We start from the raw sequence: 25864 nt of genomic DNA on the forward strand, positions 1-25864 counted from the left end.
CAACCACAGGAAAAAGTCTGGAAAACCTCCAAAACCATGGAGGTTAAAGAACACCCTACTAAAGAATGAGTGGGTCACCCAGGCAATTAGTGAAGAAATTTAAAAATATATGGAAACAAATGAAAATAAAAACACAACAATCCAAATGCTTTGGGATGCAGCAAAGGCAGTCCTGAGAGGAAAACACATGGCAATCCAGGCCTATCTCAAGAAACAAGAAAAATCCCAAATACAAAATCTAAAGCACACCTAAAGGAAATAGAAGCAGAACAGCAAAGACAGCCCAAACCCAGCAGAAGAAGGGAAATAATAAAGATCAGAGCAGAAATAGACAATATAGAATCTAAAAAACTGTAGAGCAAATCAATGAAACCAAGAGTTGGTTTTTTGAGAAAATAAACAAAATTGACAAACCTCTAGCCAGGCTTGTCAAAAAGAAAACAGAGATGACCCAAATATATAAAATCATGAATGAAAATGGAATTATTACAACCAATCCCTCAGAAATACAAGCAATTATCAGGGAATACTAGGAAAAATTATATGCCAACAAACTGGACAACCTGGAAGAAATGGACAAATTCCTAAGCACCCACATACTTCCAAAACTCAAACAGGAAGAAATAGAAAACTTGAACAGACCCACAACCAGCAAAGAAATTGAATCAGTTATCAAAATCTCCCAACAAATAAGAGTCCAGGACCAGATGGCTTCCCTGGGGAATTCTACCAGACATTTAAAGCAGAGATAATACCTATCCTTCTCAAGCTGTTGCAAAAAATAGAAAGGGAAGGAAAACTTCCAGACTCATTCCATGAGGTCAACATTACTTTGATTCCTAAACCAGACAGAGACCCAGCAAAAAAATAGAACTACAGGCCAATATCCCTGATGATTATGGATGCAAAAATTCTCACTAAGATACTTGCAAATCAAATTCAACAGCATATAAAAAGAATTATTCACCATTATATCACCACCCATGATCAAGTGGGATTCATTCCTGGGCTGCAGGGCTGGTTCAACATTCGCAAATCAATCAGTGTGATACATCACATCAATAAAAGAAAAGATAAGAACCATATGATCCTGTCAATCAATGCAGAAAAAGCATTTGACAAAATTCAGCATCATTTCTTAATAAAAACCCTCTAGAAAGTCGGGATAGAAGGAACATACTTAAACATCATAAAAGCCATTTAGGAAAAGCCCACAGCTAATATCATCCTCAATGGGGAAAAACTGAGAGCTTTTTCCCTGAGATCAGGCATGACAGGGATGTCCACTCTCAGTGCTGTTGTTTGACATAGGGTTGGAAGTGCTAGCATCAGCCATCAGACAACAAAAGGAAATCAAAGGCATCAAAATCGGCAAAGATGAAGTCAAGCTTTCACTTTTTGCAGATGACATGATACTATACATGGAAAATCCGATAGACTCCACCAAAAGTCTGCTAGAACTGATACATGAATTCAGCAAAGTCGCAGGATACAAAATCAATGTACAGAAATCAGCTGCATTCTTATACACTAATAATGAAGTAACAGAAAGAGAAATAAAGAAACTGATCCCATTCACAATTGTACCAAGAAGCATGAAAAACCTAGGAAAAAAACCTAACCAAAGATGTAAAAGATCTGTATGCTGAAAACTATAGAAAGCTTATGAAGGAAACTGAAGAAGATACAAAGAAATGGAAAAACATTCCATGCTCATGGATTGGAAGAATAAATACTGTGAAAATGTCATTACTACCCAAAGCTATCTACACATTCAATGCAATCCCAATCAAAATTGCACCAGCATTCTTCTCGAAGCTAGAACAAGCAATCCTAAAATTTGTATGGAACCACAAAAGACCCCGAATAGCCAAAGTAATTTTGAAGAAGATGACCAAAGCAGGAGACATCACAATCACAGACTTTAGCCTCTACTACAAAGCTGTCATCATCAAGACAGCATGGTATTGGCACAAAAACAGACACATAGACCAATGGAATAGAATAGAAACCCCAGAACTAGACCCACAAAAGTATGGCCAAGTCATCTTTGACAAAACAGGAAAGAATATCCAATGGAAAAAAAGACAGTCTCTTTAACAAATGGTGCTGGGAGAACTGGACAGCAACATGCAGAAGAATGAAACTAGACCACTTTCTTACACCATTCACAAAAACAAACTCAAAATGGATAAAGGACCTGAATGTGAGACAGGAAACCATCAAAACCCTAGAGAAGAAAGCAGGAAAAGACCTCTCTGACCTCAGCCACAGCAATTTCTTACTTGACACATCCCCAAAGGCAAGGGAATTAAAAGCAAAAATGAACTATTGGGACCTCATCAAGATAAAAAGCTTCTGCACTGCAAAGGAAACAATCAACAAAACTAAAAGGCAACCAACGGAATGGGAAAAGATATTTGTAAATGACATATTGGACAAAGGGCTAGTATCCAAAATCTATAAAGAGCTCACCAAACTCCACACCCAAAAAACAAATAGTCCAGTGAATGGGCAGAAAACATGAATAGACACTTCTCTAAAGAAGACATCCAGATGGCCAACAGGCACATGAAAAGATGCTCAACGTCGCTTCTCATCAGGGAAACACAAATCAAAACCATACTCAGATACCACCTCACCCCAGTCAGAGTGACTAAAATGAACAAATCAGGAGACTATAGATGCTGGGGAGCATGTGGAGAAATGGGAACCCTCCTGCACTGTTGGTGGGAAGGCAAACTGGTGCAGCCGCTCTGGAAAACAGTGTGGAGGTTCCTCAAAACATTAAAAATAGATCTACCCTATGACTCAGCAATAGCACTGCTAGGAATTTACCCAAGGGATACAGGAGTGCTGATGCATAGGGGCACTTGTACCCCAATGTTTACAGCAGCACTTTCAACAATAGTCAAATGATGGAAAGAGCCTAAATGTCCATCAACTGATGAATGGATAAAGAAATTGTGGTTTATATACACAATGGAATACTACGTGACAATGAGAGAGAATGAAATATGGCCTTTTGTAGCAATGTGTATTAAACTGGAGAGTGGTATCCTAAGTGAAATAAGTCATACAGAAAAAGACAGATACCATATGTTTTCACTCTTATGTGGATCCTGAGAAACTTAACAGAAGACCATGGGGGAGGGGGAGGGGGAAAAAAAAAGTTAGGGAGGGAGCCAAACCATAAGAGACTCTTAAAAACTGATAATAAACTGAGGGTTGATGGGGGTGGGAGGGAAGGGAAAGTGGATGATGTGCATTGAGGAGGGCACCTGTTGGGATGAGCACTAGGTGTTGTATGGAAACCAACTGACAATAAATTTCATATTAAAAAAAAAAAAAAGAACCTTGAAAACATTATCCTCAGTAAAAGAAGCTAAACATAAAAGCCCACACATTATATGATTCTATTCATGTGAAATGCCCAGAATTGGCTAATCCATAGAGATAGAAAGGTTAGTGGTTGCCAGGACTGTAGATAAGAGGGAATAGCAAGTGACAGCTCAGTGAGTATAGACTTTAAGAATGATAAATAATGTTCTTAAAAAACAAAAACAAACAAAAATATTCTGGAATTAGGTAGTGGTAATGGCGGCACAACACTGTGAATATAATAAAAGCCACAGAGGTCTAATACTTAAAATGGTAGAAATGGGGGGCACCTGGGTGACTCAGCAGGTTAGGCCTGCAACTCTTGATTTTGGCTCAAGTCATGATCTCAGAGTTCATGGGATCAGCCTGGGTGCTGAAAGTGGGGAGCTTGCTTGGGATTCTCTCTCTCTCCTTCTCTCTGCCCCTCCCCCCACTCTTGGGCATCTCAAAATAAACAAACTTTAAAAAAACCCAGAAAGAAAAACCCTATGAGATAGGTAAGATCATATTCCTACATTATAGCTTAGATTCACAAAGGTCAACTCACTTCCCTAACGTCAAATTAAAACCAAAGCTGGGGCACTTCCCCAAACCTTCCTTCTAATCATTAAGCTACAACCAAAATAAAAAATAAAATAAAAACAGTTAAATTCAAACCTACGTCTCCAATGGGTTTTTGAGTTTGTATTCGTTTTGGGGACTGCGAGATACAGGTTTTCCAGGAGGAGCGCCAACAAGGGGGTGGAACTCCGGAAGAGCCCGGGAGCACCCTCCGCCACAGCCCGGGAACTTGGGTAGAATGACCCCAAGCGGGGAAGACCGGACGGGAGGACCCCAAGGCAGAGAACTGCGACACTCACCACACAGGCATCCAAAGCGCCACACCTGCCCATCTGCCGCCACCTCCCACGCTCAGGTGCACGCGCGAGTTCCGCCTGCGACACGATGTCGGAACGCCCTACCCAACCGCCCTGCCGCGGGTTTACCGCCCCCGGATCGCTCTGACCTCTCCAAGGCGCGCTACCCGGCGGGCGGGAGGACCCAGAGCGCGCCGCTGGGGCCCCATCACCGCCCACCCGCCAAGCGCCCTCCGGTGGCGGTTCTCCAGCCTGCCGCTCCCCACCGCCCACCCGGCGCCTACAAGCCCAGCCCAACTTCCGACTTCGAGGGTGTGTTTCTGCTTCCTTCTCCTGGCACCTCCCCAACTAGAAAAGGAGGAGGGAAGTGAGATGCTCACCTTGGCTGCAACGTTTAAGGGGAAGCCAGCTGAGTAATCAAGATCAATATTTTTGATTAATTTTTAGTTTTCAAAATAAAAAAAATCAAATATAAAAGTGCCGTGAGGTGCGAGGGTAATCCTAACCCTGTTTTTATTTAAAACTTTGGTATTTTGTTCATGGTGGATTTTTTTCTTCTTGGTGTTTTAATTTTTTTCAATATTGCACTTAAAACAATTTTTTAAAAATCTTTTAAAAGTAGTGTGTATTTTGAGTTCTGAATATGTCTCTTAAATTTGGCGCTTGAAGTGAGTACCTTAGCCACTGTGTTTGCCTCATCCTAGTGACAGCTCTGCCCTGCCATCACCTTCAGCATGGTAGTGGCAGAAAATCTAGAGAAGTACAAGTGGCCACCTCCTGGGGTGGGGGAGGCGGAAGCTAGCAGAGAACTTCCCAAATTCCAGAAGCAGGTTTGCCTTGCCCCTGGACAGAGCCTCAGGGGAGGACAGGGAATGGGCAGTGACACCAGTGACGTCTTTACCAGTCCCTGCATTGCTACGTTTATTAATATTCTTTCTATTAAGTCATTACTACTAAGAGGACTTTCATTATTTTAATAATAATAAAATAAAAACATCAATAGCACTTAATAATACTAACATAATACAGTCAAACCTCGGATTGTGAGTAACTTCCTCAAGTGTTCAGCAAGAGGAGCACACATTTCTAATAAATTTTAACTGTACCTGATGCGGAATGTCACGTGATCATAACTGAGCCAATGGTTCTTCTCCCCCTTCCCCCATCTCTGCGGCATTGTGGGTGATTCTCTCCCATGCCCGGATGCCCGGTCTCAGGCTGTGGTGTTTGACAGAAATCGGTGATTTTTCACAACATTGGAAGGTGCCCACAACTGACACTACTGTATCTTTTGTGCCTTCAAAGCACCTATGGATGGTCCTTTGCCTTTCCACACAAGAGTAAGCTTAGGAATGCTTTGCTTCATTCTAGGTCAGGCTGCCTGCAGACACAGACCCTTTCTTCCGCTGTCTTATTACCAGTTACATTAAATACAGTCTATGACAAGAATTTATTAATACTGTACTGTAGTCAACATCCATTAGCGATAGTGAAACTCATCCTACACAAAAACCCTCCTCTCTCTTGTCTCCCTCACACCAGCCACGAAGGTTTTTAAAGGTAAGTTCAGGTTAATTTGTTTATTTTTCTTTATATTTTGTATTTTCTTTATTATCTTGTATTATATTACAGTATTGTGATCATCTTATATGAATATTTTGGGGTTGTGGAATGAATCCTCTGAGTTTTCATTATTTCTTCTGGGGGAAATTCGCTTTGATACATAAGTGCTTTGTATTACAAGCATGTTTCTGGAATGAATTATGATCACAAACAAAGGTTTTACTGTACTTATTAAGAATACTCATGAAACACCAACCTGCTAAACACAACAAAATGATTTCATTTATGCCTCTGGGAGGCACAAATTCTGGGAGGTTGGTTCTAATATTATCTGATTTTAGAGTTGAGGAAACAGCATAAAGGTGGTAAAGTCTCTTGTACATCCAGTATGTACAAGTAGTAAAAACCAGGATCCAAATCCAAACTAGCTGATCTCAGAGCCTTTTCTTGGGAATCACTAATGGAGAAGCTCCTAATCCTCTACCTGAGAATGATTTGGTGGTGATTTCATCAAAAAAGGCATTAGAACACCAGTAAAAGCCTTAGAGACAAATTAGGATATTAGCACATCTGTTAACAATGCATCACATTGATGAGTTAAACTAACATTTATGTAGTTGACCCATAAGCATTAGGTTTTTGAAGTGAGCAGGTCCACTTCAGATTTTTTTTTTTTTTTGTAAATACAGTCCAGCACTGTAAATGTATTTTCTCTTCCTTATGATTTTCTTAATAACATTTTCTTTTCTCCAGCTTACTTTATTGTAAGAATACAGTATATGATACAACATACAAATTATATGTTAATTGGTATGCTTATGTTATGCTTATGTTATCAGTAAGGCTTTTCTGGTCAATAGTAGTTAAGTTTTGGAGAGGAAAAAGTTATATGTGGATTTTTGACTGTGTGTGAGGGGGTGTGTTGGTGCCCCTAACCCCTATGCTGTTCAAGGGTAGATTGTAATCATTTTCATAAATCCCTAAATGTATATGAAACTCTTAACAACCATTCTGGATGGAAGCTCTTTGTAAACTAGGCATAAAAGGGTGTTTATTTCTATGTCACCCAAAAGCATGCCATATCCCTCACTGTCTCAGCCAACTTCAGTGACACCCTCCCCCTGCCACCACCCCCCCCCCCCCGGGAACATTTGGGGCAGGGAAGTGTTTATTGAACAAATGGATGGCCTTTCAGTCCACACCTGCAAAACCAGCTTCTAATCTAGATTCTAGATCATCTTCTACAGGTGGACATCAGACTTGTGGTAGTCAGTTGGAATTCAGGACCAACCAGCCTCCCTAAAACCACTATTCCTACCCAGTCTGGGTGGGAGGAAGAAGGCTGCCCTACCCTTCTATGAGGACTTCTTCCAAAGGTGGTCACAGGCTCCTAAGCTCAAACAAGAACTTTCTGTCTGACAAGTCAAATTTTACTAAGGACCTGGGTGATGTTACCCAAACTCATAAAAGGAAGATGACCTTGAGTAATTCACAGACCCTGTCTTTTAAATAGTTACACAGTTATTTTGATGCAAATTAAAAATGATTAAAAAAGAACATTAATCTCCAATCATATGCTAATTTTGCTTCTACTGAAGCTAAAGAAGGTACTATAATTTTTAACAAAATATATTAAGTAAACAACAAAAGAGATGTCAGAAGGTATTAGAGCCTCCACAGAACCTGCCAGTTGGACTCCTGGCATATGTGATCACCTAAGAATCCGCCTCTACCTGCCAGGTTGTATAACTCCTGACCACAGTCAGAGGTATTGCATAACTTCCATTATGAAAAGGTTCTGCAACCTTGGAACCAGTTAGTACCCTGTGTCACTGGCCCCAACAGACTTAATTCAACCAAGATCAATTTTCCCGGTGGTACTTGACTGAAGACCTGAATGATGATACACAAAGCTTTATAAGGAAGATGATTTGAGGCGATTTACAGACTAGTCTTATTCCTACAGGATTTTCTAGAAATGAATACAGGAGCTTTGTATTTTAACCAAGGCTCAGTTATTTAATTAACAATGGAAGGGGAAAAAATCTGCCTCTCCTACTTCATATCTCTTTTAGTTAGTATTTGGTTTTGCTTTTTTTATCCTCAAGAATAACAGACCAACTCCTTATTTTCTTTATACCTCTACATTTTTTAAACTCAATAAATATTACAGAATAATAACAACACAATTTATGGCCCATAAACATTTCTGTATTCCCAGCAGCCCTGGGCATCCATTTCTAAGAATAGTAAACTGAACAAACAAAATTGTGTAATTGAAATCAGCTTTTCCCAACCACCACAGTATCTTCTCGTTTTTTGATGATAGAAGAGGTTCATTTATTATGTGGCTACTCTGTGCTAAATACATAATATACAATTTATTTCATTGGTAAATATATTGACATTTCCCCATATACTACCTTTTATTATGATATGACTATTCCCTAAGAAATGCCCTGCACAGCTCACAACCCAAATATCAGGGAAGTAACAACAGAAGCACTCGAGCCCCCTGACCTGTCTCCCAGACTGCACATTTGCTCATCTCTTTCATCCTATACATTGGCACAAGAATCATCTTTTTAAATGGTCAGTTATTTGGAGCATGTTATTTCTTTCCAAAGAATTGCACTTCTTAGCCTCCTGATTCCAAGAGGCATTTCCAGTTTTATCTTCTGGTGCTCCTGGACATCAGCCCCCACCCCCTCCACACTCACACTCCTGTTCCAACCCAACTCTGTCTGGCAGAACACTATTATTCCCAAGGACTAGACAATATTTTTTCCAGCCATGGACTTCACCTGGCCTGAAATGCCCTCTTCCTCTCTTTCTGCCTGTGTAGCTTAATTGTAAGGATTGGAGTTCTGGAGGGGCGCCTGGGTGGCTCAGTCAGTTAAGCGTCTCAGGTCATGATCTCACAGTTCATGGGTTTGAGCCCCATATCAGGCTGTGCTGACAGCTCAGAGCCTGGAGTCTGCTTCAGATTTGGTCTCCTGCTCTCTCTGCCCCTCCCCTGCTCACCCTCTGTGTGTCTCTCTCAAAAAATAAATAAACATTAAAAAAAGAAAAAGAAAAAAGAAAAAAAAAAAAGGATTAGAGTCCCGGAGACAGACTTCAAAGGCAGATCCCAACTCCTCTGCTGATGTGCTGAGTGACTGTGGACAAAGCCCTTCATCCCTCAGAGCCTCAACTGGAGAGCCGGGCTAAAAACACCTACCTACCATAGAGGTTGTATAATTCAATGAGGTGATTCACCTAAAATGCATGGTGCATTACCTGGTACATAGTAAAGTTAACACTGTTGTTGTTTTACCATTATTAACTTTATTTTTTGGCTTGATTTATCCCCCCCCCCCCCTTCATAAAACCTTTATCTAAACAGTCGACATCAAAATAATCTCTTTTCTTTGAATTATCAAAAACGTTTATTTTCCTATCTCTGATATGGCAGCTACAATTTACCGCCCTGCATTTTGGTTACCTTCCTGTTGCACATATTGTCTTATTTCCTCCTCTCAAGAATAAGCTCCTTGAAGAAAAGGTGCATTCTTAGGCATTTTGGCTCTATGTGTCACTCACTGAGGCCATTATATCTTGTCCTGGGGACTTCCACCTCTTTAAAAGGTGAAGGTTAGGTGAGTTAGTTAACCTAGAAGAAAATTCTGCACTTAAAACAATCAGCAGCGTGGGATCTGGAGGTGGGAGTGAGAGTGGGAGGGAGGTTGGGATAAGAGACTCCAGAAAGGGGCAGAATTGAAAAGAAAACGTTTTTTAAATAACTATCTTCTTTCATCTAAGATCTCCTAGCAGCAGGTAACAATTTAAGAAAAAAAGGAGCCCTGCCACCGTTTGACCCCTATCTCCCCGCTCTCCTCTTTCCGGGAGAGGACGACAGGTGGGGAAGAACGAGGGTGGGCGCGACTAAGCCCTTTGCAATGACTACAGCTAATTATAGGAATTGTGGAAGTGGACCCAGGAATACTGAACTCCCAGCCCACCCACTGCCTCAACTGCGATCCTGGAGAATTCGTTGCTAGAGGGGACCCAGCTCGGCCCCTGGGTTGGGGGTGGGGGGAGGCGTGGGAGACGGGCGGAGGGCGGAGACCAGCGTTGCCCCGCCCCCCAGCTAGGCGGTGACCAGTAGGCGGCACCGCGGCGCCCAGCTTTCATTTAGGGAGCAGCCTCGGGAACACCGTGCGCTGTGCCCCAGCTGAAATCGAAGGCCCGCGGCGAGATGAGCCGGGCGCCGGCGTTCCTGAGCGCCGCCGAGGTGCTGGAGCACCTCCGCAGCTCCAGCCTCCTCATCCCGTCTTTGGAGGCGGCTCTGGCTAACTTCTCCAGCGGCCCCGACGGAGGCGTCATGCAGCCGGTGCGCACCGTGGTGCCGGTGGCCAAGCACAGGGGGTGAGTGAGAAAGGCGGGGGCCAGGTGCTGGAGAAACTGGAAACGGGGAAGGGAAGGCACGCGAAGGGAAGCAGCGGGAGAAAGGAATAGAGGGCTCGTCTAAATCATTGCTAGTAACAGTTGCCACCTAATATTTGAGCTAACCACAGTACCAAGTGGGCGCTTTACAGGCGTTATCTCGTTTAATTCAACACATTCTCCATATAGGTAGGTATTGATGCAAGCATTTTACTGATGGGGAAAACTGAGACTTAGGTTAACTTACCCAAGGTTACACAGGTAGTTAGTAGCAGAACTAGGATAGTTTTTCTCATCCAGAGGCCGACTCTTATACTCCGCATACTGCCTAAAGGAAGGACAGAGGAAATGGGGGGAAGGAGGGACAGTAGGGCAGTGACAGAGGAAAGAGAAAGGAACGTACACTGGGACTTGATAGGGCACCCCAGCATTGCTTGGAAGGGGTTGAAGTTATCCCTCTCTCCTTGCAGCTTCCTGGGGGTCATGCCTGCCTACAGTGCTGCAGAAGACGCCCTGACCACCAAGTTGGTCACCTTCTACGAGGGCCACAGCACCATCTCCATGGTGCCCTCCCACCAGGCCACTGTGCTGCTCTTTGAGCCCAGCAATGGCTCCCTTCTGGCGGTGAGCAACTCCCTGCCTGGGATGAAGTGGGGGCCCCTGGACCCAGAGCTAGCCTGGAAATTAGTTCTCTGAGAGAGCTGGGTGGAGATTTGATGGGGACCACACGTGCCCCTCTCTGACTAATGATGTCTCTGGATACCAGCAACAATGAAGGGTGTCTGTGACTGTGTATCTGTTTCCAGGACTTCCTGAGGATGCACAATCCAGCACCAGAGTGCACCTGCTACTTGAAGTGTGTGACAGTGTGGAAGTAATAATCTCATCATTCTTGTAGATGCTCTTGCCCTGTCCCAGTTACTCCAATATACAGCTCATCAAACTCAGTAGCCAAGGAAACATTTATTTAGTGACTTCTCTAGTGGAAGAAAAGGAGTGTCCTATAATCCCTGGGAGGCTTTTCTGAGAGATACACAGTCACTGGTTTTAACGGTTCATGGTAGTACGAAAATACAGCAGTAGCTCATTCATTGAGCACTTTGTACGTATCAGGCATGGAGGACTCGACTTGTATTAACTCTCCTAATACCTAGAAGCACTCTGTGAGGTAAGTAATATCATTAGCCCCCTTTTGCAGATGAGGAAGCTGAGTCACAGAGCAACTATGCCCATCTTACCCAGGTTTACCTAACTAAGTAAGTGGCATGGCTGGACTGCAGACCTACTCAGTGTAAGTCTGGGGTCTATACTCTCTGGAGACTGTGTCTCCTGCCTTTCTAACTGCCACTTACTGAGCACTTAGCATGTGCCAGAGAAGAGAATTTGATCTCATTCAATTGTGGCAGCATTCCTCTGTGGGAGTTTTTCTTTCACACCCCACTCCCAATTTCTGTTGAGGACTCTGAACCTCAGAGTAGTGGAGCCACTTTGCTGGAGGTCACACAGCTGCTTAGCCAAAGGCCCAGGAATCATTGCGAGGCCTGCCCGATGATGGAGTTTGTACGAACTTGTACTCTGAACCCATGTGCTCTGTGCCCTCCAAGCTGGCTCTGAGACCAGGCAGTTGAGTTGTTAGCTGGGTCAGTCTCCTTCATTCCACCCATACTTCTGGATCTTTAAATCCTCTCTCCTGAATTTCTGGCTCCCCAAGGAACCTGGCTGTATATCACTCCTCTGGGGAGACTGTGTAGCCCTACCCAACCTATACTCATTCTGAGGAGATGACATTCATACCACTACCAATGGTGGTTCCCCCAGAAAGTGGGACCGGCTCAGGCTTTTAAACTAAATGGCAAGACCTTAGATCCTTCCTGAATCTGCTCAGTAGTAAGTGATTCACTTCCTTGTGTATAAAATGAGAATACTGATACTACCTGGGGAGCAACTAAGATGAATAACTTAAAAACAGGAGAATAACACAAAGGATGGTGGTTATTTTTAGCCAAACATAATTCAGAATCCCCTGGGGAGCTTTTGAAAACAAGGGTGTCTGGGTGCCTCCCTTAGAGAGATTCCCTGGGCATCTGTATCTTCACAAAGCTCCCCACACGTGTGGTAAGAGTTAAGAGCCAGGTAGAATTTCAGTTAAGAGGTAGAATTTCATGGCCCTTGCACAGATGTCATATGACTTACTCTAATTCCTCAAATTGTTCCTTCATCTGGTGTTTTGAGAGACCCAGGGAAAGAAAATAAAATGGGCAATTCTTGAAGGCTCATCGTGTGCTAGATATTTACATTTATGTGAGTGCTTTAATCCTCACCAAAGTCTTCTGAATGGTTGGCATTGTCTTTGTTTTTACAGGTGAGCCAAATGGTACTTAGAGATTAAGATATTTCTTCAAAGGTGCATTTCTCATAAGCGGAAAAATTAGCTCCAGATCTGACAGCAAGCCTGTGCTCTTTGTAGGATACTGTGATACTTCCTGACGCTGCTCTTTTTGAGCTGTTTCTTTCTGCTTAAGTCGTGGCTAGGGTTGCCCCTCGCTCACTGCCTCTCCTTTCCTCCAAGGTCATGGATGGAAATGTCATCACCGCAAAGAGAACAGCTGCAGTATCTGCCATCGCCACTAAGGTAAGATTAGTGCCAGCCTGTGTTGTTGGGGTTTGCTGGAGAGCGGGGTTGGGCGCCTCAAGCTTGAAAGCCTAAGGGAGAAGTGAGGGACTTACTTCGGGATTCCTTTGGACATAACTGGAACTCCATAAGCCAAAAAGGGGATGTCAGATGAGCACAGGGATTCATGAACCTATTAACTACCACTTAATGAGCACCACTAGATTCCGGGGACCCTACATACCTTATTCCTCATCTTCACATCAACCTTGCAAAGGAGATAGGATGATCTCCATTTGCCACATTTAGGGAATGTGGCTCAGAGAGGTTATGTGAGTTGCCCAAGATCACACAGCTACTGAGAAGCAGAGCAAGAATTTAAAATTTGACTTCTGTGACCCCCAGGACTGCTTTGTTGCCCCCTGCCCCCATACTGCACTGCTCCTGGTAAATCAGGGTAGTTGCTGCATAGGCCAAAGCCAATCCTGCACAAGAAGCAGAGGGGGAGATGAAGAGATCCAAGTGCACTCACGTATTCATTCAGCTAGTACCGCCTGACATCCTACTATATGTTGGGCACTGTTCTAAACATCAGGGATATGGCAGTGAACAAAACAGAGAGTGGCACATGGGGGTTTAAGACAAACACAAGATGCAAAGTGAAACACACAGTTTGGTTTGCTAAGAAAATAATTAACCAACAACAAACTCCTTTTGAGTTAATAACATGCTAGGATTTGCTTTTAAAAAAAACCCACTACCGACAAAAAACAGATAGTGTGCTGCTTGAAAATAAAGCAGAATCGAGAATACTGGGGAGGGGTGACCTTCCGAATTATCCACGGAAGATCTCATTCACCAAGAAGGTGACATTTGAGTAAAAACTGAAGGAAATAAGTGGGGGAAGGGGCACTCTTCAGGCGAAAGGGAAAGCAAGTGAAGGGGGTGATGATGTTCCTGAGCACTGTCAGGGCATCCTACAAAAAAAGCAGTATCTTTAGAGGTTAGGATTACGGAGAAGAGGCTTGGAAAGCTGGGTGTCTTTCACGTGAGATGGGAATGTATACGGTTTGCTGAGCTGGTTTAGGAGTTTATGAGGAATGAGCATAATGAAGTGTGGGGTCTGGGGAGCAGCAGAGACCAGGTGTTCAGATTGTGAGAGTGTTAAGGTCTTCTAAACACAAGATGGGGAGGGAAGAATGTAAGGATTAACCTGAGAATTGTGTAGGAAGGGGGCAGATCACACACCTGGATGAAATAGTTTTTTGAAGCACATCCAGACCCAACTCAGACTGAAATAGTCAAGGGACTCCTTGAGATATATATACTCACTGGTACAATTACTGCCTTTCATTTATTTGTAAAGGACTCTGGTCTTTTTCAGAAGAACTTCCAACCCATTGTCTTGATGTATCTTTCGGTTTCTGTGAGGGAGGGAGAACAAGTATTATTGGCCTCATTTCATCCTAGAGATGGAGACTAGGACTTCCCGAAGTCATATAACCCACGTAGCTGTGGGATCTTCTGAGACTGCCTGGTCTTCATGGCCCAGGTCTGTCGTTTCCAACTCAAGCTATGCAGCAGCCATCACCGGGGGAATGTCTTTAAAAATTCAGATCCCCAAAACACAGATTTGAAATCACTAAGGGTGAGGCCCAAGAAAATGGTTGTTGTGTTGTTGTTTTTTTTTTTTTTTTTAATAGTCTCTGGTTACTTCTAATGATCAACCAGGTTTGAAAACCAAAATCTTGTAGACCCAGCTCCCAGTTACACCGTGCTTTTTTTTTTTTTTTTTTTTTTTTGCATTGATAAAAATCTGCACTCCCATAAGAGTTGAGAATCATTGAGGTGATGCTTCAGAGTTTAGGCTGCAACTTCCCAGCTTTATGCCCAGGGGTGCAGATGGGTTATTTCAATGTGGAACTAAAGGTCTATTATACTTTTTTGCCCTGGAAGAGAGAGTGTTTTCTTTTCCACCACTTCTCATTCATTTAGGGCTTTGGGGAGGAGGATGAGAAGTATAAGAGGTTCTCGGGTTTGTCAGTCACTGCAACTTCTTTGCATTTGGATTGCACATACCCTGAGTTGTGGATTCTGACATGCTTTTTCAAGGTGACAGTACATATCAGAGTTTATCCCTGGCATGCATTTATTCGGCAAATAATCGAGTGCCCACTAGAGGCCAGGCCCAGTGCTCAGTCTGGGGCATAGAATGGTAAATAAAACCAGATACAGTACCCGCCATTGAAGACAAGAGTCCATTTGGGGAAACAGATATTAACCCAAAGATCACACCAATACCTGTGAAACTATTACCTAGACAAATACATCGAGTGCAAGAGGTGAAGTGCAATGAGAGTGTGTAACAGGAGGTCTGTGGGATTTGGAAAGGCTCTTCTGGTGGAAGGGATATCTGAGGAGAGATATGAAGGATAGGAGGAGTTACTTGTGAAGGACAGAGAGAAAAATATTCCATGCAAAGGAAAGAACCTGTGCAAAGGCCCTGTGGTTGATGGTAACACACGTGCTTGGGAATTTGCAAAGAAGCCGGTGTGGCTGAAGGACAGGAATTGCAGAAGAACATGGCCTGAGAGGGGGCTGGAGAGATGGCAGGGCTACATCTAGTGCTGTTCATTAGCAAATGCAGATGACACACACACTTCCAAGCTCTTTAAGTAAGAAACCTAGCAGATTCATATACATGTTTTTAATTATTTGCATGCTATGGGAAAAAGAATGAAGTACCACTAATCCTGCTATGATTTAATACATCTTATAAATGTTATGCTATTTAGGAAAAGAGATGTCTATTGTAACATTATTACCAAGGCAACAAATTATCAAGTAAGACAATCAATCAGAATTAGAGATTTAGTTTCACAAGTTGAAGGTTTGTTTTACAGGACACTGCAATGATTTCTAAAGCCCAAGTGTACTTCAAAGAAAAGATTCATATTAACTAAGAACAGGAAAAAAATTGACTTAGTAAAGGAAAAATCACCTAATTCTCCTTGTTGGATAAGAGCATAACATTGCTTGTTTTGTTGATATTGTAATTTTGAAAACTTCCCAAGTCAGATACTTTGAACTATATTTTATGGCACAAAATGGTATCTCTCCTTCTGTAGCTACAGGAGAGATGAACATCTACTACTATTTCTGTGACTCCTTTTTGCTAGTAATTAATAATTAAAGAGACTTTCACTTTTAGGATTACATTCCAGAAATTCAATAATTAATATTGAAGAAAGAACAGACTCAAATTTTACTGAATGAAAGACAGAAAAGGCAGAAGAGGTTCTTTCTTTCTTTCTCTCTCTCTCTCCCCCTCCCTTCCTCTCTCTCTCTCTCTTTTTTAAGTAGGCTTCATGTCTAGTATGGAGCCCAGTGTGGGGCTTGAACTCACAACCTTGAGATCAAGACCTGAACTTAGATCAAGAGTCGAATGCTCAACTGACTGAGACACCCAGGCACCCCACAAGAGGCTCTTATTTAATATGGATGGTGTACCAGTAGGTCTCAACCCCGAATGATTTTTGCCACCTGTCCCAGGGACATTTAGCAATATCTGGAGACATTTTTGGTTTTGTCACAACTAGGGGAAGTAGGAGATGCTACAAGTATCAAATGGATAGAGGCCAGCGATGCTGCTAAACATCCTGTAATACACAGGAGAGCCCATCCACCCGTTTCTGCTGGCAAAGAATTATCCAGCCCAAATGTCAGTCATGCTGAGGTTCAGGAACCCTGCTTTACTTCCTACACATAATAGGAGATTTGTGCCAAATCTGTGCAAATGAGACTGTCTCTGCCCTCGTGGGCTTACAGATCAGTACAAGGAAATAAATCTGTATAGAAATAAGTGCTGTGAAGGGATGGCTTCTATCAGGGAGGTCAGGAAGATTTCACCTTAGAGGTGATACTTGATATGAGTTGATCATAGAACCCCACTCCCAAACACAGACACATGTACATCCTTAGCAGGTGCCACAAATGCCAGGTCTACATTCCTCTTTAAAGGAAGATGGAGGCTGAGAAAGGATCAGCAGTGGGCTTCGAAAATATAACGGAGAGCCTTGAGTTGCAAGGAAGGGCCCATGGATTCCAGGTAGCTCTTAGAAGTAACTCAGGGCTCTGAGAAGTGGGTGTGGCCTATCATGTCCCCAAGATGGGGTGGCACAGGAGAAAGAATTTGGTCTTTGGAGAATGAAGGGTGTGGTTTTTGGAGCCCCACTGTGCCATTTAATAGCTGTAGGACCCTGCAAGTTACTTAACCTCTCTGGACCCCAATTTCTTCATCTAGAAGAGGAGGATAAAAATAGGAGTGCCTTGCTCACAGGGTGATTGCCTGGACTAAATGAGACCATGAGGGTAAAGCATTGGCATATATTAGGGGCTCACTGAAGGCTCCTTCCTCCCCTCCACACTCTGCAGAGGAGAAACTGAAACACGAAATATCATCTCCTTCATTGCCCAAGAGATAGTGAGGGAGCTAAAGATAGGGCCAAAGACACCTGATACTCAGACTGTGTTTGTTCTTCACCTGGCTGCTCTGTCTCCCTTGACCTTTGCCACCTGGTTTCTCTCAAATAGTTTTTGAAACCACCCAGCAGTGAAGTGTTGTGCATCCTTGGGGCTGGGGTCCAGGCCTATAGCCACTACGAGGTCTTCACAGAACAGTTCTCCTTCAAAGAGGTAAGTCCAGGGAAGGCTAGGGGAGAAGAGGAGAGGGAGCGATCATGACCTTTATCTATACTCCTTCACTGCAACATGGGCAATTCTGAAATAGTTAGGTCAAGAGTCTGATCTAGACCATTCTTGTTTTTTTTAATGTTTGTTTATTTGTTCATGAGAGAGAAAGAGAGAATGCCTGCGTGCCTGCGTGCTAACAGGGGAGGGGCAGAGAGAAAGAGGGAGACAGAGAATCCCAAGCAGGCCCCACACTGTCGGCACGGAGCCTGATGTGGGCTCGATCCCACGAACCGTGAGATCATGACCTTAGCCGAAATCAAGAGTTGGACGCTTAACCAACAGAGCCACCCAGGCACACCCATAGGGGATGATTTAAATCCCCTTACCCCAGAGTGGCTCAACTTTCCCCTGGCACCAATGAAACATAATAAAACATAAACAGACAAACAATCATGGCACCAATGTCCCTCTTGTTACCCCCAATGAAGGTGAGGATATGGAACCGCACCAAAGAACATGCAGAGAAGTTTGCAGACACAGTTCAAGGAGAGGTACAGGTCTGTTCGTCGGTCCAGGAGGCGGTGACAGGTGCAGATGTGATCATCACAGTCACCATGGCAACAGAGCCCATTTTGTTTGGTGAATGGGTGAAACCGGGGGCTCACATCAATGGTAAGCAGAGTGGCTCCCGGAGCCGTGGGTAGATGGTGGCCATAGTTGTCCCTGGGCTGAACCAAGTGGCTGCATCTGCAGAGCTATTTTCCTCATGCAAACGACCAAGCTTTTTAAGGCCCTCAGGAACATGTGATCCCTGAAAAACAATATTAACTCAAAACTTTGAAACAAAAATTCTGAACCAGAAGCTTATACATTTAAGTTCTATAAAATGTAACATTTTGGCAAGTGATCAGTCACAGCTAAGTTCTTAAATGTAATGGAATTTAAATTACAAAAGTCAAATGATTCCTTCTTTCTTAAAAATACTTAGAATTACCCCCTGAAAAAGTTTTTTTTTTTTTAATTATAGCACAAAAGACATTTAATATGACATGTGGATGCTATTTAATATGTGTGATAGGATGGGTGGGACTCCAACCATAAGAGTTCCTGGGGCTTCTGAGGATTCTCAAATGACTCTGGAGGTTATAGCAAGAGCTGGTCTCTGTCGAATATTTACTGTTGCAGGTGCTGTTCTAAATTCTTTATTTGTATTACATCATTCAATCCTTACAACAACCTTATGAGGTAGGAGATATTCTTATCATTACCTTCATTTTATAGGTGGGTAAACCAAGGCATAGAGAGATTAAGTAACTTGCCCAAAGTCAGAGGTTCTTAGTGGTAGAGCTGGGATCTGAACTGAGGCAATCTACCATCAGAGCACAAACTCTTCAATTTTACTACTCTCTATTATCTTCCAAAAAGAAGACTGGAATCTGGTGAGCAAGGAGGGCAAATACTAGGAGTTTAAACACGTTTTCAGTGCCCTCTGTTCTGGTGACAACCACCTGGCGTGAACTCAGAAGCTAAGAATTCTGTACACATTGGCAGAGAGCAGGCAGAAGCCCAGTGTCATGGTTGCGCATCCAATCACAAATGTGTCCTGAATCCCTACCATGTGACAGGCACTATTCTAGATGCTGGGGAGGCAAAAATAAGCCAGCACTCGGGGACATTTGCTTTCCTGATGCTTACCTTCAGGTGAAAGGAAACCGACAACAAACAGGTAAGCAAATAGATGGACTAGATGGTTCCAGCTAAAGAGAAGTTCTGTGAAGGAAACCAGTGTGTGGCTTGTCTGAGGAATGGGCCAACGCGAAGTGAAGGTCTCGGCTTGTGTGGGACTGGTGTTACGATGTGAGTCCAGAGGGTAGGCAGGCAAGAGATGGGTCAGTTCTGGCTTTGTGACAGTAAGACCATTTCTGGAAGGACTCGGGAAATCAAAAGAAACCAGTTCTTGGTAAAATGGACAAGAGCTGAATGTTCAGCCAGACTGACTTGATTTTTTTTCTTTTTCAGCTTAAAGCAGTACATATGTATTATCTTGCAGTTTCTGTGGTGTTGGGGGTCTGGGCATGGGTTAGCTGGGGCCTCTGCTCACACAAGGAGGAAATCAAGGTGTTGTCTGAGCCGCGGTCTCATCTAGAGCTCAGAGCCCTCTTCCAGGGCTAGGTGGTTGTGCAGATGCTTCACATTGTTAAGAGAGGAATACTGGTTTCCTGGGGGCTGTGCTCAGCTCCTGGAGGCTGTCCACGTTCCTTGTATGTCTGTTTCATCCTCAAAGCCAACAACAGAGAATCTCTCTCACACTGTGACTCTCCAGGAAGTGCTGCCTAAATCTTGAGTCCAGGCATCCCTTCTATTTCCCTAGCCCAAAGACAAAATTGGCTTAGGCGTTTACAGAGGCATCAAATATATTTCAGAAAAGTATGTTACAAGTGTCGTTGACAGGGAGACACCAACAACAGATTTTACTTACTTTACAGCTTGGCTAAGAGATGGGCCTGATTTCACCCCCGCCCTGCACCCTCTCCCTGCTGCCCCAGCTGGGGTCTGACCCTCACCCATTCTTGCTCCAGTGGAGCAAGGCCAGGGCCCAGACTGAGTGAGACCCCTCCCTTCACTGCCTGGCCCACCTCCATCTGCCCGAGTGGCCTCACAGGACCCTTTGAAAACTCCCCCTGCTCAGAAGAACTGGGGCAGGAGAGGGTTGGGGAGAGGGGATGCAAGTGCAATGAGAAGAGGTGGCTTGAGAAGCTAGGGTTTTTCCCACCAGCTTATGATTTATTTACGAGCTTCATTTAGTTAGTGCTTTTGTTCCACAGAACTCCCCACACAAATGCCCTTCGAGAAGGACATTTTTACACCAATCTCTTTGAAAATTAGAGTAGGGGACAACAGCAGGAGAGGGAACAAGTAGAGAAAACTGGACACAATGTGGGAAGGCACATAAATGCCGCCTTATGTGGGTGCAAGGCTTTATAACGGTTTCCAAAGACTAGCTGGCCATGGGCTGGATCCAGCCAGCAGATGTGTTTTGTTTGGACCATAGTGTGCTCTAAAAATCAAGAAATAACACATGCAAATAGATTTCCTGCTTCTCTTTAAAAAAAATAATAAAAGGAAGAAGGGGAGAATATCTAACAGCGGCCCTGCATTCTCACGTGGCCACAATTAGCTGGAGATGAATGGTGGCTGCCCTCTTTACAAGGGCCAGCTTTCTTCTGTGTACCAAGGGCTCCACCATTTCCAATCCAGCCCCTCTGACCAGCTTTGCTCATGTTTCTTACCTGCCTGGCCTTGTGGACTTTTGGTGGCGGCCTCTGTGTTATCCTACGTGCCGGTGCCAGGAGGCATGATTCCTTGGATTCATCATGATGCTGCTGGGCTCACTGCAAAGGATGTGATATCTCGGTGCCAGGATGGAGCCAGCTTCCTCTCTACTGGGGCTTCTCCGTGAGCCTGGCACTGGGCTCCTTTGTCATGAGTGAAGAGAGAAATGGTTGGGGGTGAGGAGTGGGAAGGATTCAGAACCAAGCAGATTGATAGAAGATGGAGGAGTGTAGGGTGTGAATAAGCTGTAAGTGATGTCTCTGTTCCCAGAATTTTATAAAGAGGTCACTGTCCCCATAAACAAACAGAAAAGGCATCAAAGGGCCCCAGGAGCACATCTTAGATACACAACCATGGCCAACACCTTCGGTTCTTTGAGCCTCCTTTGTGCACCTTGTAAATGGAAATCAGACATGAAGCGTACTTGTGAGGATTATAAATAAAATGTGCGAAACATCCCACAGATAGCAGGCAGCCAATAAATGAATGCTAAGTTGCCTCAAAATCTCTTAGAAAGATCTTGGTATGAAATGCAAAAAAAAAAAAAAAAAAAAAAAAAAGGCATTATTCTTATTGATGAGTGTTCAGTCCTGCTGATTGGGGGGGCTGGCATTGGGAAATGAGGCATCCCAAATCTGAATGTTCCCCTGTGTTCTGTGTCACCTCCTCTTCCCCACCCCTCCTCCACTTTTTGGCACGTGTAGTGTCCCTTGCCTCTATTTCTGGGTTCAGGGTCCGTTTTGCTGTCTCTTAGCCATTGGAGCGAGCAGACCCGACTGGAGAGAGCTGGACGACGAGCTGATGAAACAGGCCGTGCTGTATGTGGATTCCCAAGAGGCTGCCCTGAAAGAGTCTGGAGATGTCCTCCTGTCAGGGGTGAGCCTCTCCTCCTGGTGGGCTGCTGTCCAGCTGGCCTCACCTGGATGCCAGGGTTTCATTAACCTTCCCTGCCGTTTGGACTGTTCCAGACCTCAGTCACTCCTACCTCTTTGTGGGGTGACAGCCCCTAAACATCTCTCAACCCTTTCTAATTCCCTTCTGGAATAATGTGGCCATTATGTTAATGGCATGTGTTTTCCTGTCCCCTTTGCCTGGAGAGCGGCTTGATGGATTTTTCCCATCGGACTGAGCTGTCCTATGAAGCAGTAAGATTGGGAGATAAGTGGCTGGCAACCTTCCCAATGTGGCCAACAAAGTAAGACTGGGGTTGGCCACGTTCTGGCCTTATTCTTCTGTAATCGGAACATAGGAGCAAGAAGAGGGCTGCCAAAATGAGCGTTAAGATAAGAATATGCTTATTTCCTCACTGACAGACTGTCTTGGCTGGACATTCTCCTGGCTACAAACTTGTATCTCTGCATTCATGGTATATCACAAAGGCAGATATTATGCAAAAATATATATATATAAATATATATGTGTGTGTATAATTATTATATTATGATTATATATTATACAATAATTATAATTATTATATATTATATATAATACATATGTGTTATATATAATTATAATTATATTATATATAACATATAACACATATATATAACATATAACACATATTATTATATATATGTGTTATATGTAATAATTATAATTATATTTTATATATATATATATATATATACACATATGTAACACATATATATATTATATATATCCTTTTTTTAATGGGGGGAGCCAGTTTACAAATGGTCTTTTTGTCAAGAACCTCATCCAGTTCTGGGTGCTCTCCCTGCCTCTGCTTCAGAACCTGGCCAGAGCAGACACTGGCTCCATGGCCTCCGGGTCAGTGTGTGTTCATTTCACAGGCTGAGATCTTTGCTGAGCTGGGAGAAGTGGTGAGGGGAGTCAAGCCAGCGCACTGCGACAAGACCACGGTGTTCAAGTCTTTAGGTAAGGACTGTTGCTCCCAGGGCACACTCCAGCCAGAGCACAAGGGCAGGCTTGCCCATTGGTGCAAAGGGGAATGAGTCACTGGACTCTGTATTTGAGTCATGAAATCTGTCATTTGAGTCAATTATTTATGTGTGTTACCACAATAGGTAGTAAGCCCATGAACTCTGGAACTGTGGGTCCTGGGTGGGATTCCCTTCTCTGCCATTCCCTGGATAGGTGTCCTTGGGCAAGTGACCTCACCCCATCTGAGCCACGGTATCTTCACTACCTGTTCCCTTCAGTGTTTATGAGAATTAAGTGACATGTGTATGTGTGTAAAATGATTTGTATACAGCAAGTGTCAGCAGGAAATCATTTGGACTTAGATCTAAATGAAAGTCAGAAGAAGGTATCCTTCAGAGGTGGGGGTAAGGATGTTTAAAGACAGGGAGCTTGGGGCACCTGGATGGCTCAGTCAGTTGAGTGTCTGACTTTGACTCAGGTCATGATCTCACAGTTCATGGGTTCAAGCCCTGCGTCAGGCTCTGTGCTGACAGCTCAGAACCTGGATCCTGCTTCAGATTCTGTGCGTGTGTGTCTCTCTCTCTGCCCCTTCCCTGCTTGTGCTCTCTCTCTATCTCTCAAAAGTAAACAAATGTTAAAAAAAAAAATTGTTTTTAAGACAGGAAGCTTAAGGGCAATGGCAGGGAGACCTATCAGAAGAGACCCACCCAGGAAGTACAGCCTGAGACCCCTTTTTGTCCTTCCTTCCCTACCCTCCTACTTGCTGATTTGATAGGGACTTCCATGGGGAGCCCCATTACCGACAGAAGCCCAACAAAGGATGGGCTCCCAGTGACCAGTCTGCCCCTCAGCCCAGCAACTTTACCCCCCACTCGGAGTTAAGGAAATCGACGCACATGATAACAGAGCTGATAGTCAGCTGATACACCTAAAATATTGAAATACTCCTAAACTGGTTGATACGTAGTTATTGCCCTGAGCCCCCAAGAATGTCTTCCACCCTTCTCCCAAGATCTTGCCTATTTCCTATGATCAAGAACCCAAAGCTTTAATGCTTGGCAGAACATTAAGAGTACTCTGGCCACCTAGCATCCATGCCAATGGGTCAGTATCCGTGCCTTGCTGCCTTTTAAATATATTTTCAAAATCTCTCATGCACAGGGAGACAGGAAAAAGCAGTGTAAACTTTACCCAGAGCTTGGTTCAAAGACATCACACTGATCCAGTTGTGATGGAAAATTTCAGAGTTCAGAGATCAGAGGTCAGCAACCCCTTCAGCAGACCATACTGCAGAAATCTGCTGTGCCCTTCTGAGCAATTTTTGTTTTCTTGCTTTGGGGATTGGTTTATTGGCACAGCTTTCCATCTAGCAGGTGCATATTAAACACCTATTATGTATCAGACTCTGTACTGGATGTAGTGGTAACTACAAAAATTAGTAAAAATCAGCCCCTGTCCTTTAAAAACACATATCCACTTGAGGTTAAGCTACATATCCAAAACAATAAGATAAGTGGGGTTGCTGAAGGATGCAGGGTTTGGACTAGACCAAGGGTCTGCAAACTATAGCCTGTGGGCCATACTCGGCCCACCTCCTGTTTCTGTCCTGCCTTCAAGCTGGGAATAGTTTCTAATCAAATGACTAGAAAACAAAAAAGAAGAAGAATATTTTGTGACGGATGAAAATCACATGAAATTCAAACTTCAGTGTCCATAAAGAAAGTTTTACTGGAACATGGCCAGGGTCGTTTTCTTACCTATCATGTATGACTGCTTTTGCCCCACAATGGCAGAGTTGATTGCAACAGAGACCATAGGGCTTGCAAAGCCTAAATATTGACCATCTGGCTGTTCACAGAAAGTTTTCAGCACACTAAATTAAACTTTGAAGGACATTTAAAATGTGTTTGGTGGGCATTTCTTGCTTAGCATCTTTTCCCTGCTTCACCCTGTCCTTCGCAGACCTTCCAAGCCTAAACTCACCTCTGGATATGAGTACGTTTTACCCCAATGGGCATGGTTAGCAGCACAGACAGTGAGTCAGGAAACTGCCAGTCACAGGGCCTGGACTGTTCCTGGGAATGGTGTTCTGACAAAAAGTGAACCACATTTCTGCCCCTTCCAGGAATGGCGGTGGAAGACCTGGTTGCAGCCAAACTAGTGTACGATTCCTGGTCATCTGGCAAATGAAACAAAGGGACTTTGTGTGGAGGTAGATGCAACAGCTCAAGGGATGTTGTTACCAGCTCCCTTGCAATTTCTAGATCAAATGAGGGAACCCGAGGTACAGTGAGCTATAGTTTTGAGCTTATCGTGTCTTACCTTAAATAATGAGATCCCCATTTGTGTGTGTAGTTGGAAAGCAAAACTAGGTGGCCATTTCTTCTGTTACACCAGATTATAGTGATGCTCTGTTTCCCCCCGTATTTCACTGCATTTTGTAATTCCTTGAAATAAAGCATATTCCAAGTCTGCAGTTCTCACTGTGGTCCTTTCTGTCCCCCATGGCAGAGGAAGTGAGGAAAGCAGGTGCTCCCATTCACTCCCTGGGGGAGTTCCAATGACCATAATTAAATGTATTTAAATTATTTAAATTAGTATACAATTCCTGTAACATAAAATTCACCAGTTTAAAGTATACAATTCAATGGTTTTTAGCATGTTCATAGGGTGCAACCGTCCACTGTCTGATTCCAGAACATTTCATCACTCCCCAAATGAAACCTGGTGCACATTTAGCAGTCACTCCCCTTTTCCCCTTTTTCCCAGTCTCTGCCAACGACTGATCTGCTTTCTATCTTTATGGACTTGCCTCTCCTGGCCATTTCATATAAATGGAATCATGCTTTATGTAGACTTGTTTCTGGCCTCTCATTATTTAAATTTCAAGGAACAATGGAGCTTCTATATTGGTCAGGACTTCTTTGGTCACAAGTGGTAGAGACCACAACTCAAACTACCCTAGGCAGAATGATTGAAAGAACGAATGAATGAGGAATGGAATATATTGGCTCTTACAATTCAGAAGTACACAGGTAACTGCTCACAGCTACAGCTGTATCCAGGGCTCCAAGTCTCCATAGGACCCAGTCTTGCTCCC

At 43.6% G+C, this 25864-nt stretch overlaps 1 protein-coding gene across 1 annotated transcript; it reads left to right on the forward strand.

Annotated features, from left to right (window-relative positions):
• The first annotated feature begins 9958 nt into the window (after positions 1–9958).
• On the forward strand, positions 9959–25236 carry CRYM (crystallin mu). The gene is made up of 8 exons (XM_045461223.1): positions 9959–10208; positions 10697–10850; positions 12796–12858; positions 17431–17532; positions 18018–18201; positions 21617–21738; positions 22674–22758; positions 24890–25236. The coding sequence occupies exons 1-8, from the start codon at positions 10039–10041 to the stop codon at positions 24952–24954; spliced, it is 945 nt and encodes a 314-aa protein (XP_045317179.1). The 5' UTR covers positions 9959–10038; the 3' UTR covers positions 24955–25236.
• Positions 25237–25864: the final 628 nt, after the last annotated feature.

Source organism: Leopardus geoffroyi, chromosome E3 (genome assembly GCF_018350155.1).
Source record: "Leopardus geoffroyi isolate Oge1 chromosome E3, O.geoffroyi_Oge1_pat1.0, whole genome shotgun sequence".
NCBI classification, from domain to species: Eukaryota; Metazoa; Chordata; class Mammalia; order Carnivora; family Felidae; genus Leopardus; species Leopardus geoffroyi.